The sequence below is a fragment of the Camelus dromedarius genome, chromosome X (assembly GCF_036321535.1).
Source record: "Camelus dromedarius isolate mCamDro1 chromosome X, mCamDro1.pat, whole genome shotgun sequence".
NCBI lineage: Eukaryota > Metazoa > Chordata > Mammalia > Artiodactyla > Camelidae > Camelus > Camelus dromedarius.
Genome location: NC_087472.1, coordinates 54,918,779 through 54,937,061, shown reverse-complemented (window position 1 = coordinate 54,937,061; position 18,283 = coordinate 54,918,779). Strand labels below are relative to the sequence as shown.

General features: G+C 35.4%; 1 protein-coding gene across 4 annotated transcripts in view; it reads left to right on the top strand.

Moving 5' to 3' along the window:
• GPR174 (G protein-coupled receptor 174) overlaps positions 1-17,985 on the top strand; it is a 30,479-nt gene extending 12,494 nt beyond the window's left edge. Inside the window, exons 3-5 of one of the 4 annotated variants that reach the window (XR_010379464.1) lie at positions 13,553-13,644; positions 13,728-14,083; positions 14,742-14,879. Coding sequence is in view for 3 of the 4 variants with exons in the window: in XM_031446112.2 (XP_031301972.1) it covers positions 14,275-15,276 (1,002 nt within the window). In the remaining variant the exon portion in view is untranslated. Of the gene's footprint in view, positions 1-10,130; positions 11,575-13,552; positions 13,645-13,727 lie in introns of those variants that run through there. The other 3 variants (XM_031446113.2, XM_031446112.2, XM_064483012.1) reach the window with 3 other exon arrangements.
• Positions 17,986-18,283: the final 298 nt, after the last annotated feature.

Here is an 18,283-nt window from a genome sequence, read left to right as displayed (position 1 = left end):
ATAAAATAGAGGGTAATATGTGTGTGTTGAGGAAAGAGATGCCATTTGCTAAGAAGAAAGATTAGAGTAGTTGTAGGTGACTCACATGAATATTAGGCAAGCATCTTTTCACTGATTGATAAGCTTAAAACTCAATGAGTCTTAGGTTAAGAACAGATTTGGAAGAGGTAGATTTTAGAGATGGGGGATGTATGCTTGCTTTTTAGCTCTTTTGTCTTGATGCCTATTCTTAGAAAAAATTATTACTGAAATGCTAGCCCAGATATCTAACAATCGGAAATGGACATGTCTAAAACTTAAGCACAATTTAAAAAATCGTGAGTAAAAGCCAAATTGACAAACCTTCAGATAGACTAATCAAGAAAAAAAGAGAGAGGACCCAAATAAAACATGAATGAAAGAGTTCAACTGATAGCACAGAAAAACAAAGTATGATAAGGGACTACTAAGAACAATTATATGCCAACAAATTGGACAAGTGAAAGGAAATAGTAAATTCCTAGAAATTTATAATTGCCCCAGACTGAATCGTGAAGAAATAGAAAGTCTGAGTACACTTATTACTAGTAAGGAGCTTGAAACAGTACTCAAAAATCTCCCAAAAACAAATTTGCCTTAACTAGCCTTCACTCACAAATTCTACAAAGCATGGAATTAATATTTAATATGTATCCTTAAGCTTTTCCAACAAATTAAAGAGGAGGAAATTCTTACAAACATGTTTTATGAAGCTAACATTACCCTAATACCAAAACCAGACAAGGATACTACAAAAAAAATTAAGTTACAGGACAATATCCTTGATAAACCTAGATGCCAAAAATCCTTGACAAAATATTAGCAAGCCAAATCCAACAATATACTAAGTAAGATTTATTCCAGAGATACCGGGATGGTACAACATATACACATCAATCAATGCAATATATTACATTAACAAAATGAAGGATAAAAATCATATGATCAGCTCAATAGATGTATGAAAATCATTTGACAAAATTTCACATCCATTTATGATAAACACTCCTGACAAAGTAGATATAGAAGGCAGATACCTCAACACAATAAAGGCCATATATGATAAACCTACAGGAAACATCATACTCAATCATGAAAGCTTTTCCTCTAAGATCAGGAATAAGATGAAGATTTCACTCTTGTCGCAGGACACAAAATCAATATACAGAAATCTGTGATGTTTCTATATACTATTAGCAAATTATCAGAAAGAGAAATTAAGAAAACAATCCCATTTACTATTGCATCAAAAATAATAAAATACCTAGGAATAAAATTAACGAAGGAGGTGAAAGACCTGTAGACTGAAAATCACAAGACACTGATTAAAAAATGGAAGAAGACACATATAAATGAAAATATATTCCATACTCATAGACTGGAAGAATTATGGATATGTGGAAGCTAAATTGAAGCCACTCCATCCTTTCTTTCTTGCACTTTCTCATAAAAGGGAAAAGAGCCTATTCTGAATACCATTTAAGAATTTTTTTCTAATATACTCAGTATGAGTATAGTTGGAGAGCTCAGTGAGATAAGGAGAAAAAATTAGGCATCTTCCAAAACATATTATGTTTGTAACACGTATAAATTAATGATTAGTGATAGGTGGGGTGGGCTAAATAACTAACTATATATTTCTGTTGTCTTCTGTAAAATAAATATCTGTTGGCTCAATTAAAGTACAATATTTCTGTTGGAAGTATTAATAAATGTTAAATGCTAGTTGAGCCTGAATCTCAGTTATGGTATGAAATTCAAATCAACTAAGGGAAACTTGAATGCATTTTCATTTATTAATAAACATGAAAGTCCATAGTCAAGATACAACCTCAGGCTTGAGAGAGAAAGAGAAATAGTCAAATTCTACTACTAGCAAACAAACAAAAAGCTAAACAACAGAAACAACAATAAAACCTTTATATTAACAGGTATGTGAAGACACCTATGTAATTTGTTTAAGGGATTTCATCCTGGAGACACTAGCCAGCATTCAGTCTTTGGCCACAGCATTAATGCATATATATAATTATTTTACATTGTTTAAAGTGCTGAGAATTTGTTCATTTTTTAATGTACTTGTGTAGCACTTGCTATAGAATCTTGGAAATATTAACTCATTAAATACTCATTGATGTAGGCACTATTATCATCTCATTTTACAGATGAGGCAATTAAGACATCAAAATGTTTATGTAACTTGACCAAAGTCACACAACTCCTCATTACTTATAAAATACTTGCATATTTTGCAATTATTATATATACATGCAATGAAAACATATATATGACATGGAATGCCAGTGCTAATTAAAACCCAGAAGTAAAATTAAAAAAATTAGAGCTAGAAGTGTTATTAAAAGTTATTTGGTTTAACCTGCACATTTCAAAGAAGAAATGGAGGCCCAGACAAATTGGCTTGCTCAAGGTCACACAAGATAGTCAATGACAGAGGTGGAACAAGAACTCAAGATTTCTCATTCTCAATCTGATATTATTTTTATTACACTAAGCTGCCTTTGCTATGATTAATTTTAATAAATACATCACTATATTTTTGAATAAATGTTACATCAAATGGTCACTTTGCAAATCTGTATGCTTACTCTAGTGATGTTGTGTTTTATTCTTATAACTTGTTCTTTGAAATTATCCTTCAGACTGGTTTGAGCTAATCAAGAAAAATGAGTCTTAACACACTATGCTCAAATCTTTTCATACCTTGCTTTTGGCCAAAAATGGCATTTTTAACTTGATCCTTAACTTCATTGCTCAGACTTCATTCTGAATGGCTTTTGACTATTTGCCAAAATTCAACTATCCTTAAAAGGCAAATATTTTTCATCACAGAGATTTATTCTAAAATATATGAGGCAGGCTCTAAGTACAATTCTAAAGCAAAGTTTCAAAAATTTCCTGAACAATAGAATATAGTTGGATCACAGAAAAGTGATAGAAGCATGATATCATTTGATGATCATCTTAAAAAAAAACATACTTCACATATTTGCAATTAGTCTGTCACTGATATCAATCTCTGAAACAACTGGACCTCCAAATTGTCAAAGACTTATTTCTCCAATCTCTTTGTACCTAACATATATTTAAGTTGGTGAGTACGGTGCAGAGGGCATCTGAATTCAAGTCTTCTGCCGTGTCTTAGAGTTAAATGTCATTGCTTTCCTACTTGTTAAAATGTTACAAAGAAAACAGAAAGAAAATACAATGCATTCAATCTAAATGAATCTCAAGAAGTGGCTAGTCATTTAGTTTTCAATCCAATGAAAAAAGAGTCATCAAAAACCAACCAAATATTGCAAAATAATGCCATTTGCTGAAAAAAAAATACTTTTATTTACTGTCACCAGTTTTGGTTTAGAAGTACCTTCTCTCTTTAGCCTTTCACAAAAATGCATTTAAGGGAAAGGGATTAGAAATAAATAAATAGTAACCATATGTCTAAATTACTTCTAAATTCACCCTGGGCCAATTAATTCCCTCGGCCTACAGGTATCCAGAAGTCCAGTATTGCTCTCTGAGTAGGTAGTGACATAAAAAGGTAAGCAATTGGCTTATGTCAGAAATAAAAGTGAGTGAGCCAGCAGGTAAATTTCATAAGAAAAAATATAATCTTTTTCTCAACTGCAGATTTTGGAAACCAGTGCCTGTTCAACACACTTTCAGTACTTGGTGGGTCTCATGACTATGATGGGGGAGGGACTTGTCATTTCCTGCCATGAGAAGGCAGCAGGTGGTGATAAAGGGAAAAAAAAAGTAAAAATAGCATCACATTACTGCAAAGAAGTGTGCTCTACTCCATTTTGATGTGTGTGTGTTTATGTGTATGTGTGGTGGGAAGGTAATACTTTTAAAACCTGACTTACTTTTAGTTGTACTTCCTTTGACTGTAATACAATATGGCTGTTTAAATGTATATTCTTAACAGTTAAGATATTTTTTGAAAAGGAAATGAGTGTATTTTGAGTCATGTACTCTGCCTTAGCTCAGAGGTTGCAGATAAAAACGATAAAATTGTAGCTGAATGATTTTTTAAATGTTTAAAGGGGCATGGAGCTTGGGTGCCACAGCTGCTGTGAAGGAGGTGTTTTCTTCTTGATTGTTTCTGAAATTTCTTCAATTTGATTCTCAAACACTTAAGTGAACACATTTTGATTGTTTTGGGGAAACCATGGAGCAAATTGTAATCAGTTCAATGTGATGGCATCCAGAGCACTTATTATATCCATTGGCAGATGACCAATGAGGAAGAGCAAACTTTTTCTATTGTAAATATAATTTTATAAAGAAAAAATTAAGATGCAACTTTCAGTAAATAAAAAGTAAATTCTTTTTAAAAAGTGGCTTGTATAACCTCCAAATGCTTTGCAGTGGCCAATATCAATGATTAAAACAACAACTAGAAATTACTAAATATATTTTTGGTTTTATAACATGAAGAGCCTTTAAAAGACATGCTTCAAAAATTGTACAGAACTGGATAATTGAAAAAAATTCTGCAAACATTCAGGGACATTTGTATTAAAATTTAACAGGCACTTACTAAAGGTCTGCCAAAGAACATTTAATACAGGTCTATTCTAAGTGTTGTGAGAGATACACAGATGATTAGGACAGAGTTCCTACTCTCAAAGAGGTTACAATCTAGAGGTTATATAGACAACAAACTATACTATTAGACAGTATGAAACACATTAGACTATAATAGAGGTACAAGCATTATGCTGTGAGAAGGCAAAGGAAGGGGAGCTAATTCCAATTTGAATGGCTCCAGAAAGTCTTAGAGGAAGAAATGATATTATCAAAATTCTCCTTTCTATGAAGAATTTTTCTATCAAAGGGGAAAAGTGGGGATGGGGGTATGGAACTTAAAGACATTAAGACTAAATTAAAAGAGAGACATCAAAAGGTACATTCAAGTTCATCCTGGCATGGTAGAAGTCTAGGGCATTTGGAAGAGTGTAATAAGAGATCAGGTTCAAGAGAGAAAATAGAGCTTTGAGTATCAGATGTTTAGGCCATCACAGTGTGAACACTTGTAGGATTTTGCACAAGTGCATTATATACTTCAACCTACACCTGATAAAGACATTTGTAGAAATATGTTAGTCTGAAATAAGAAGGTTATGCTATTTTACATAATAAAAAGGAAGTAGGGTTATTGCTCATGTCAAAATGTTGTAAACAGAGATAAAATATGAATACTTGTTCCTCCTTCTGAAACAGCGCTGAGTGTTACTGATACTGTGTTGTAAAGGTACAAAAAAAAATTGCAGTTGCTGGTGGATATTCATTATTTGCTTGCCTTTTCATCTTAGATAGATGATACCTCTCTAATCCTTTGAGTCAACATATAATAGAAACTCAGAGTCCTTCTGCAAGAACATCTGCAAAAGACTTTGGAAGAAGGGATTTTCTGGGTCTCTTAGATACTTTTCAACTCATACTACAGACTCCAAGAAAACAATGGATGATAAATATCTGCTCTTAAAGCCAAATGGCAAGATCACACAACATTAGTTTGTCTCATTAAATCCCAATCTTGAACTGTATTATTTTTCACTCCAGTGAAATAAGGTCATCAGACATGAACCAAATATTATAAATAATGCCACTCACTGAAAAATCACTTTATTTACAAACAGAGCATTATGCAGTGAACATAAATATGCAAAATTCCAGTCAAATATTGCCCATGCATCAAGCTTCTGGGGCTGATATAGCCCCAGGCTTGACTTCAGATGGGGTCTGTGATCCTTTAGGGCACTTCAACCCTGACCTAGAGAAGAGTAAAATTTCTGGGTCTTTGTGAATCTAGTCCCTAAAAGATTGTTGTGGGATGAAGAGAGTGTCATATGAAAGAGTTACATCTGACTCAGTTTTCACCACTTCCTTTCTATATATACATAGAGAGAGAGAGAAAGAGAGAGAGGGAGAGAGAGAGAGAGATACCATCTCAGACAAATGTGACAACAGTTTTGATGAGGACCTAAAATATAATTTGTTTGATGTTTCATACCTGGATCATCGTTATTCCAGACTTGGGCTAGAGTGACCTCCAAGTGAGAATGTCATTGCCTAGGTTCTTGGATTGTGGATACAGTATATTGGGCACATGTATCTTTGAGGCTAGTCTAGGACTCTCCCCACTTCACCCCTTTAACCCTCCTTTTCAAGACAGGTCCAGGAAAACAGACACCTATCCCTCTAATACTTTACAGTTATAATTCTTTTCTCAAATATGATGGCTTAAAAAAGAAGAAGAGTCTGGGAAGGAGGTGCATTAGCAGTGATGTGCCCCCTTCTCTGCTTCCACCTAAACCAGGAGGCATGTACCTGTCAAAGTGGTACCATAGCTGGTGGAAGATTAGTCAAGGAATCCAGTCATCTTCTTTTTCCATGACACTTCAGTGTCAGTAACCAGAAAGATGCCTTTAAGAGCCAAGAGTTTCCAGAAGACTGTTTGCATCTACTAATCAGGACGGTTGAGATGCTAGAAGGAGACATGTAGGACTACACTAATGGTTCCTGGCATGTGGTTACTCTTTCAGCAGTGACTCAAAGTACTTTTGAGACATTTTTTGAAGTGAGGGACAAAGTAAACTCCTTTAAATCTTGCTTAATGTATAGGATCCACTTTCTTAGCATAGAAAACATGGTAGAAGATTGAGAAGTAACCAACCAGAACCCTGTTCAGAAAAGACGTGTTATCAAGAGCCAGAAAATGACAGGCCTAGCAAAGACAAAGCTGCCACCAGAGGAAGCTTATATTTAATCATCTGGGATAGCAGTGTTCAGTGTCTTGTACTCCTTTCCCATGCCACCCTTAAAGCCTCATCTAAGGACAGGATCTATTACCTGCCATTTAAAATCCAAGAATGAGATCCTTTTTTAATTAGATTAATCACCTTGATCTTGGGTCATCAAATGTTTCCTGGGCATTTTTCAGAGTAATGACTGAAGGCTCTATGGGTACTTCTTAGGGTAATTACTGGGGGCTAAACAGTTCCTTTTTGCCACTTGCATTTTAGTATTTAGAATTAAATTTTAATTAATTTTCCATCAGGATTCTTTATGAGGTTTCTGCAGACCCCCATGTCTGCTGAGAGGCTTCCATGATACGTATTCCTTTTTAAAAACATAATGCTATACACTTTGGATTATATAGTGAGGAGAAAATGGCTCCAAATTATAAGTAAAACACAAGTAACTAGGGGGGGAAACCACTAAACACCAAGACCAGAAAGATCTGATACACTGAACTAAAAGGCAAATGATGGAAAAGCTCTGAGATCTATTACACATGACCTAAAAATTCTGAGTTTGTGTGAGGTACTGACATTCTCCAAGAAAAGTTACCAGGTTTAAATTACTGGGCTCCATTTTAAAGCTGGGAGTCTGCAATTCCAAGCTTAAACTCTCTCTGTAGAGCAAAGGGCTTATCCTTAAGAAAAAGGAGTTTGGGCCTCAGCCAACAAGTGGGAAAGGATTTTTTTTCTTTCCTTTTTCTTAAAGAAGGTCTTTTTGGTAATTTATGAAACTACAACACATTAGGTAGCCACCTACAGCCAAAATCAAGGCCAACCCTGGAGTGAGGCCCTGGAGACTGGTTTAACTTTCCATTTCACCCTTGCTTTTTTTTACCAGAACCCATAAGGTTGGTTTACTCCTCCACTTTCACAGACTATTAATCCTGTGAAGCTGTGGATAGGGCACACTCTCAAAGAGAAAATTGCAAGAAAAAGAACTGCAAAAAAGCGAAAGGGGCCAGAAGGACCTGATTATCTTGGACCTTAGTTTATTTTATGTAAGCTTGGAAGCTTATAACTTTCCTTAAAAAAATTTCCCTTCTTATCCAAATGCTCATGCCTGGTCTGAGACACAAGGTGAACATTCAGAAGAGCTGAGGAAAATCCCCACAGCCGTGTCGGCACTGAGAACAGGAAATACGTACAGTTTTCCCACTGTAACATAACTTGTGATCTTCTCCTCACTTCTACAAAGTGAAAATATTTTAAATGTAATGTATAAAAGGGGACTTTGTAAAATGGTAACTTATATTTTAAATAGAAAGTTAATATATATACCATGTTAGCTCTGAGACCACATTTTGAGAAACCTGCTTAAGAAAAACAGAAAGAATAAAAATAGACTCCTATAAATCATGTGGATAAGAGCAATACCCTGAGAGGTGGAAGCTGCATAAGAACAAACTGACTAACATTTATTTTTTGATGGATGGGAGGAGCGAGAAAGTGGATAGTGGCTAAAGTAATTGTTAATTATCAGTACAATTTCAGTAGCCTCTGCTGTCATCCATTCCCAATAACATTTGGCATTCCCTGGTCTCCAGGATATGAAATGATCACAATTAGGATATCTGAGGAAAGGTAACATGACTGGGCATTATTCACTGGTGATGTGAGCTTGAGTGATTACCTTCTTGCTTTTTTCAAGTAATTGTAAGTGTACTACTCAGAGCAGAGGAACAATATGCACTATCTGCTGAAGGGGAAATGGGCTTCAGATCTCAGCAGAGACATTTGGACTCAGCTAAGTGAAACTTCCTGGCAAAATAGTAACTCACAGTAACTGCTTTCTGTACACAGATTGTTATTTCCTCCCTTCAGGAAGCTTGCCTATCATACAATTACAGATATCAAAGATAAGAGAAGTTGGGAGCCTGACTGGATGTGGTATCTAGACAGAGCAACCTTCTTTAAAATAAAATTTCTGATGGAACATTCTCCCTAGGAGAATTAACCAGGCAGAGATTTTCTGAAGTATTTGTTTACTGTGCTATAGCCAGCACTTTATTTAGATACAGTGGCTGGACAGGTTTCCTGGAAAGACTGTAAGCTATTTGACTTAGAAAATTTTCGAAAGTAGAAAAAGAAGCCCTGAGATTTGCTGTGTGCTGATCAGAATTAGGAAAAATGTTGTCTCTTCTATACAATATTTGTTATTGCTCATGTATCAGAGGTACCATTGCCTCCACACTCCTTGTTCTGCCCCACATTATTTGCAGTCACTTGCATGACTAACTCTGCTTTTTCTTGGCTTACTAAAGTTTGTACCTAACCAGAATTCTAAAATAAAGTTGGTTTTTAAGCAAGTAATTGCCTATGACCTATAATTAGATTGTTGATGGGCAGAGCTCCACATCCCAAAATATAGTCTCTACATGCCACTAATATGTCTCAAAGACCATCATTATAAATTAGTTCATTTAATGATTTAGTATTTTTAATAATATACTTTCCTTTATTAATATACAGAAACACATTTTGATGGGGGAAAGTCTAACATATCCATAGATAATAACAATCTGTTCAAGAGAAGTCTCAGTAAAAAACAGAGAAAGCTATCCCAGATATTCATTTAAACCAGATTTCCCTGAAATAAGCAAACAAAGATATAATAACATAATATTGCTGGAAAACACTCTTGAACCATATAATGAGTAAAATTTAGTGAGTTTCAGGTTCAGATAAACAGATGAATATTCATAAATAAAATAATAACTTCCCACAGTAACACCATATGAAATAGTTTCTGATCTGTAGATTGCTGGAAATCAGGCTAAATTCAGGCCATCAACTTCATTTTTTCTCTTATTTTTTCCTCTTCCCAAGGAAGTGAGTAGAATTAAGAAAGAATAGGTTCCCCAAGTAAGAAAAAAAATTTGCTCAAGGAATCTGGCATGTTCTTTCAAATAAATATCTCATTTAAAATTGGAGTATGTTCCAGTGTCTGTTATAACATGAATTCTTTCCTGACAAAGGGAAATCTCAACAAAATAGTAGCAATGTCTGAAAAAAAAGTCCCCTTCCTGTTTTGTCTCCATTACTCTTAAATACAGGAGTATTTATATTCATTATAACACAGATAACTAGGGTTTTTTTCCATGTTTGAAAGCCTTTTCAAGCATCCCAAGCAACTTTTCCTACTGGAAAATAATGTAATCTAAACAAAAGGAAAGCATTATCAGCTTTTCCAGAAGGAAGCCAGAAGAATTTTAAGAGAGATGTTCTATTCAGGAGCACTTCAAGGCTACATTCTAGATTATACAGATAAAAATGCGTTAAAATGTGGCCAATGAGGAGTGACCAACAGGAAAAATACAGACTTCAGCGGGGTAGTCTTGGCTTTAAGTTCACTTCACATAATCAAATATGTTCTTAATATCTTAGTTAGTTCCCCTCTTTCGTGCTTACAGAGTACACTGTACATTGCCTATGATCACATTTTCATATTGTGCATCAATTATAATTCTCCCTCTCTAGACCATAAGGTCTAAGAAGAGAAAGATTATGTGTCTTTTTCCACTGTCTATACCTCCAGTATCAAGCATGGTGCCTGGCAAATGGTAAATGCTGAATAATTATTTGCTGAATAAATCTTGGATGAACTCAACAAATTCCAAACATAGTTCTAGGTGCTCCAGGGGGCAGACAGGTATATAAGACTCAGCCCTTGTCTTCAAGGAGTTTCTAGCCTAATTGTGGTGGAGTGGGGAGAAGAGGAAAACAGACGCATAAATAAGACACTGATACAAATTACTAGCCAAAAAGCAGAAGTAAGTGCTTTAAGAGAGGTATAAATGAGGATTTTAAAAAGGGATGAACATAACAGTGTTGAGTTAACCACAAAAGTTTTCATGAAGAACAGGAAATTTGAGAAATGTCTTTACAAATAGGTAAGACTGATAGGCAAAGAAGGTATTTCAGGCTGAGGTAGCAGAATGAGCAATTGCTGTTCATGGGGGTAGGGGGTTGGTTTGAATAGTATGGAGCTCAGTTTGGCTAGAATTCTGGGCATGTTAGGAGAGCAGTGGGATATAAAGCTCTAAAGGCATGGTATTTAAGGAAGCAATTGATTGCCAGACTATGTATTTTGTGATTTGTTGGGCAATAGGAATGCTTTTTAAAGAGCTCATTTTAGAAAAAAAAAAAATTCTGACAGCATTATATAGAATGGAGTAGGAAAAGATAAGGGATAGGGAGTTAAATTAATAAGGTCCTGATCTAGAGTAGAAACAATGCAAATTTCTTAAAAAATATGTTTCTGAGAAATAATGCAGTTGCAGAAAATACTAATAATAATGTGAGTTATACTAACTAGTGTTTATTGAGCACTTATTGTGTACCATACATTATGCTAAATGAATTACACACAGCAGCTCAACTAATTCTCATACTGACTCAATAAGTTAGGTGCTATGATTATTCTCATTTTATCAATGAGAAATTTAAGGATCAGAGAGATTTAGTGATATACATATAGGCACACAGCTATTAACTACAAGAGCAAGAATTTAAACCCAGGTAGTTCTAACTCCTAAACTTACATTATTTCCCCCATAGTATGCTATCTTCTCCTTAGGAACTTTTTTGGTAGTGGAAAATAAAGGACAAAGAGTCGATGTTTCCAAGACTTTGGGACAACCAGGGCAAACACTGGTGAATTTAATAGCAATGAAGAAGTCAGGAGCAGAATCTGGTTTTAAGTTTTGAGACGTGATGATTTTTATATGAGGTATGTTGATATTTATAGTCAAATGATTTTTAACTGAAATTCTTCCATTCAACAAATACTGAGTACTTACTTTGTGTCTTCCACAGTCCTTGGTTTTGTTATACAGCAAGTAAACAAAATACACAAGAATCCTTGTCCTCATGGACTTTACATTCTAGTAGGAAAAATATATTAAAATAAACTAAATAAGTGAAAATCAAAGAGTATGTTAGTTATGACTGACCATTGATAAAATAAATACTAAAGGGAGATGACATTGTTGGAGGACAGCTGCAGTTTTAAATAGGAAGATCAGGGAAAGCCTCATGAAAAGGTGACACTTGGGCAAAGATCTGAAAAATGTGAAATAGTAAAACAAATAAATAACAGGCTAAAGTATTTCAGGCACAGGGAACTGCCAATTCAAATGCTTTGAGGCAGGAATGTTCTTGATGTGTTCACCTAACAGCAAGAATGGCAAAGTTGCTGGAGCAGACTGCAAGGGGGAGAATATTAGGAGGTGAGTTCAGAAGAGAAACCAGGAGCTAAATCATATAGGATGCTATAGGTCATTGTAAGGACTTTGATTTTTCCCTCTCAGTAAGATGAAAAGACGTTAGGAGGTTTTTATCAAAGAGATGACATGATCTGACAAGGTATGACATATTTTAAATAAATAGAAGAGATGACTTCACTTTCATATGTTGAATGTTGAGGTGAGGATGAAACATCTAAGAGATTTTATACACAGTTGGAAAGAGAGCTATAGATCAGGATGACATAGATTTAAGAGTCATTGGCTATGATAGGACAGGTGAATGTTCAGTAGAAGTTAACTGGATGTATATTTGTAAACTTCTGATTTCTAATCAGTGATATTAGCATGTGATGACTTTATATAAATAGTTGAAAGGAGGTTGAAAATCCAGGGCTTTGACTTTATGGTTTGCCACCCAAATTTGCCTGTCACCTAATCAAAATAATCAAAAATCACTACGTGTGAAATATTTCAAAGATGTATTTCAGTTTGGGAGTTGAACAACCTCGAAGTTTAACCACTCTTTCAATATTAATGTTATTACAGTTGTGCTTCGCTGCATTTTATAATACCATCTCTACTTCCTTATCTGAGAAATCTCAAGTATTTAACCTCTTCAACCTGAATGCACAGTTCATATCATTCATCAGGATGTTTAAAGTGAACACCATATTTTTAAACAAAATGTGTTATTTTACTTACCAGACAATTGAGGCAACATAAAAATAATTCCTTCAGGGGCTGAATCAAGCACACTTTAAAACACATGGATTTGATAATCCAAAGCAGGATGTTTTACAATCCCTATTTCATTTTTGTTCTTCCCACATATCTTTAAAATCTGTTAAGTCCTCCTGGATTTTAGCAGCTTGAGGCAACTATTCAGGTCCCTAAGCTAAAATTTGTTTTAGAACAAAGGTCAGGGACCTCACTGAGTCAACTTTCTGGGGATTTTGATTCTCTGCACTGGTGCCATAGTCTGTTGTCTTAGAAAACTGAGAGGTGACTAAATGACCCACGTGAACGGAAGTATTTAAAGAGAGGCTGGTTGCCCACTTATTTTCAGACATCTGGGAAAGATTTGGACAAAATCAGTGGCCCCTAAATGATGGTTCAAGGACAAATGTTAGGTTGGCTATATCTTAATCATGTGGGGAGATTGTAAAAATACAAATTTCAGGCCCTAGATACTAAATCAGAATCTCTGGAGGAAACACCAGGAAATCAGAGGAAAGCTGTGTGTTGTAAACTTTCCCAGGTGAATCTGGCAATCAGTGATGTTTGGTCCATATCAGAGTCTCTCAAATATTAATATGCAAAAGAATCACCTGTGGTTCTTCAGCTTGTGGTACAGCAGGTCCCAGGTGGGACCTGAGATTCTTCTGCATTTCTAACAAGCTCTCAAATAACGCTGATTCATGGGTCACATTTTGAGTAGTAAGCGGCTAAATTACCTCTCAGTTTCTTTCTAGCTATACTTTCCTGTGATTCTAAAGTGCCTTGTGGAAATTGTGACTTATCACCCTCGCTCACATCAGAACTTTCCATTAAAGGTAATAGATTTTTTTACATATATGCCTTTTTTTTTTTTTTGCACAAAGTTCCAGATAATAATTGGCTTTTTTTTCACTTGCAGCTCTGCCTTTGTTTCCCACCCTTTGGTTTTCAACTCATAACTGAAAAAGGCCCAGAAAGCTGATCCATCCAAGTTAATCATCTCTGAAGAATTGTGGACCCACTGAGTACTAAAGCAAACCTTTCTCCTATGTGAGCCAGCAAAAGAAAAACAGCTTGTCAAACACCTATAAAGAGATGGCTATCACCATATGGGAATTTGAAGAGCTGCTATATGGCACATTCATGATCCAAATGGGAGAGGATCAACTGTCCCAGAAGGCCTTTTAACTGAGTAAACAAGAAGGGAAAATTATAACAGCTTGTCATTGTGCCTGCATACTAGACTTCCATGTAGTTACTATAGACAAATCCAAAGTAAGCATGCAGACTGTTCTTTGAAAAGCCCCCAGATCATGTATAGAGGCTGAGACCAATGCAGTAAAAAGAAAGTTATTCTATACTCAGTCTCTCCAACCCATCGATGATTACTCTTTTAGAAAGAGCAGCAGTTGACTGTAAATTTAGGTTTTGAACCGCCATTTAGCAAAGACAGTTTCTCTAGAAACATGCCTGTTAATGATACATGTGCTGGGTCAGTTGGAGAAAATAGGGACTTTCGATACTTCATCTATGCAGTGACATATACTGTCATTCTTGTGCCAGGTCTCATAGGGAACATTTTAGCCTTGTGGGTATTTTATGGCTATATGAAAGAAACAAAACGGGCTGTGATATTTATGATAAACCTAGCCATTGCTGACTTACTACAAGTTCTCTCCTTGCCACTGAGGATCTTTTACTACTTGAATCATGATTGGCCATTTGGACCTGGCCTCTGCATGTTTTGTTTCTACCTAAAGTATGTCAACATGTATGCAAGCATCTACTTCTTGGTCTGCATCAGTGTGCGACGATTTTGGTTTCTCATGTACCCCTTTCGCTTCCATGACTGTAAACAAAGATATGACCTATATATCAGCATTGCTGGCTGGCTGATCATTTGCCTTGCCTGTCTGCTATTTCCTCTCCTCAGAACCAGTGATGACACCCCTGGCAATAGAACCAAATGCTTTGTGGATCTTCCTACCAGGAATGTTAATCTGTCCCAGTCTGTTGTCATGATGACTGTTGGTGAGTTGATTGGGTTTGTCACACCTCTTCTAATTGTCCTGTATTGTACCTGGAAGACAGTTTTATCACTGCAAGATAAATATCCTGTGGCCCAAGACCTTGGAGAGAAAAAGAAAGCCTTGAAAATGATTCTAACCTGTGCGGGAGTTTTCTTAATTTGCTTTGCACCTTATCACTTCAGTTTTCCTTTAGATTTCTTAGTCAAGTCCAATGAAATTAAAAGTTGCCTAGCCAGAAGGGTGATTGTAATATTTCATTCTGTTGCCTTGTGTCTTGCTAGTCTGAATTCTTGCCTTGACCCAGTCATATACTACTTCACCACTAATGAATTCAGAAGACGGCTTTCAAGACAAGATTTGCATGATAGCATAAAACTCCATGCAAAATCATTTGTAAGCAACCATACAACTTCTGCCCTGAAAACTGAATTATGTTAAATTAAAAAAAAAAACTGGGTGTGGAAAGAAATGCAAGTATACCAGAACACATTTGCAATACCCCAAGTCACTGGGAAGTAATCATGGGAAGCACTCACAGCTTTTCAGTTATTCTCTATCTTACCTATATTAGGAATTCACATCTTCATAAAAGAACCTATTTAGAGAATTATACTACACCATTATAGATGTTGAATTGTCTGTGTAGTAATTTGTCACCAAGTCTTTAAGACTTAAACTATAAAATTTCAGTGACATCCTATACACATATGCTCTCAACTAGAGTCAGTAGTTTTTTCTGTCAACTTAAGACACTTAGTTTTGTTACAATGGACTCTGAGTTTCTTTGTATTTAGAGGCAATGTAGTTATCTATTTATACTAGTAATCACAATTGATATCCCAATATCATATTTTTAGTTGTCTTCAGGTAGGATGGACAATGTATTATTTTGTGAAAACAAAATGTTATAAACAAGGAACCATTTTTATCTCCTGAGTGTGATTACACTCTTGGGTTGAAATAGCTATTTCTTTAATTCAGTGTCAGTATGAAAAATCATCTGTCATATCTATCAATAGAATGAAAATCTGAACTCAAGCCTCTGGTATGTTTAAAGTAAGAAAAGAAACAAGTTCACATACTCTCTATGACTGTATAAAATGCCAAAATGAATCTACCCAGGACTTGTCAAAGTCCATACAATGTGACAAAAATTTTCTCTATAGGTTCAGGAGAAAGTAAATAGGTGATAATCATAGTTCTGGTTCTTTTAAAATATTTCCAAAGAACATCTCTGGAGATGTATGGATCTGCCTAGTAATGTGAATGTGTACCATGCTTCTAGAGTGATATTGAGGTACCTCTGACAGGTTACTGCACTTTCTGAGCCTATAAAAGAAGTAGGGCACTAAGCTTAGGCCAGAGCAAAAAGATGATGTTATTTCTTACTTTAAGTTAGGCGGCAACTGTCAAGCTACATTAACAAGCCAGAGTAGAGTTTGGAGGCAGCCAGGCATGTGGACCCGAGTCTTCGGTAATTTTTCTGGACCAGCTTTGCCCTAGTGATATCATTCTAAGGCCGGCACAGCCTCCCTCCCAGCAGCTAGGGAAATCAATTCTTTCCCCTTTTGAGAAAAGTACAGAAGGTTAATTTTGGCCACATTGGACACCCCTTACAATGGTTTGCCTACTACCTGTTTAGTAGTAGTATGCAAGAAACAGATCTAGGATATGAGTAGGAATTTAACCTGAGGTCTTAAATATTAGAATACTTTGAACTAGAGCAAAAAGCTTTAACTTTTTAAAATGCTCTAATTAAACTCTGTGTTCTATATAATGAAAACACATTTTACCTGGAAGGAATGTGAAAATAAACAAAGAGCTCTATCATATTTGCAAGAAGAGAGTTATTTTAGGCACACAGTTATGATACCAATATGTCTGGGGAAAAGAACTGGTGAAATCAAAATGAATTTTAATATCTAAGATGAACAGAACATTTTCTAATGTTTTCTCTAGACAAGTGTTGCTTTTGATTATACTGTTGTTAAAATGATTCTCTATTAGAAGACTGACTTGCTGCTAGCAATAGTGTGTGTATTTATCTCTTAATTATTCATTGTAAGGTACATATTTTGATGTTAAGTGAGTTCTAAATGACTTAAATTGTGTTTTAAAAAGGGTAGCTGTAACTGTGTCTGGTCTGTTTGCTCTAAAGTTATCTGTGTTCAAATATAATTTAGTGTTGTATTGCGATCAGAAGTAATACTTTTGAGGGTACTTGTAGTGAAAGAGACTTGTCTATCCTATTTATATTTACTGTTTTCTAGATTAGCATGAATTACACTTCTTAGGGTCATTTCGGCAGACCAGTGATTTAATTTCATTAACATACTAATTTTACTTTAAACATATCTATTTTTTTAAAGAGGAGGGGAAATACTTCCAGGAGATTACTGAACTTCTTAGAGGAACTGCTGAGATGAGAACCCATTTATTAGGTAGTCCAGAAGCCCTTGAAATTCATTTATATCATTTGAGGAAGAACAGAGGGAACAAGTATCCAATGTTCTTATGCTGCTTAGCTAGGACTACCCCCTCCTCTTCAGGCCTGCTCATCTAAATTTATATTCAGTGCTGTGATTTACTTTAACAACCCTTCCTCCCCATCAGCATGGTTTGTCTTCTGTCCTATTCCCTGGTTCTTGTAGTCAGTAATCTGATGAATTTATTCAAACTAAGGTACTAATGACTAACGTTAGTTTAAGATTAATTTGCCCAGGGATATCTGAATTCTAGGCCTTAGGAATAAACTTTAACTCAAACTGTTCTGATTGCAAAATATACACATAATTATTCCAACAAGAGATATTTTGAATATGGAGTGATTTCCACATGATTAATATTGTCATTATTGTTACTGTTATTGTTGCTGTATTCAAATGGTTTATAACTTTTCATTGTCACTTAGTTAAGCAGCTAATTCTATTAAACTGTAATTCCACAGAAAGGAGCCATCTGCCTTAGGAACAACAGATCAAATTAACTTGGTTTGAAAGCGTGTGTAAGTGCAACTGTTGTGCAACTTCATTTTTATGTCATCTTTTTTGCTTTTCCTCCCCAGACACTGTGAAAATGTTGCACTTGGAATGTATTTATGTCTGTAATTTATAATATGCATTTTAGTAATAAAGATAGTCTCTGTAATTGCATAGACAATTTCTGCCTCCAGAAGTCAATGTATACATGGTCATTTTTTTCAGAAAACTGATATAATTGAGGTGCTTTATCAGTGTCCTCACATACATGGGTAAAAGTCCCATGAGGCCCTACTCTCCCTTTCTCTCTGGTAAGGTGCATTCTATTCTTAAATGGAAAGGCAAACCGTTTCCCCATCCTACCCCACCTCCACCATCCACTCTTCCCAGAGACAAACTCATTACTATCCACAGCCTACTAAGATTATTCCACATCCTCACTTGTTAACCAAATTTATCTGAATGAA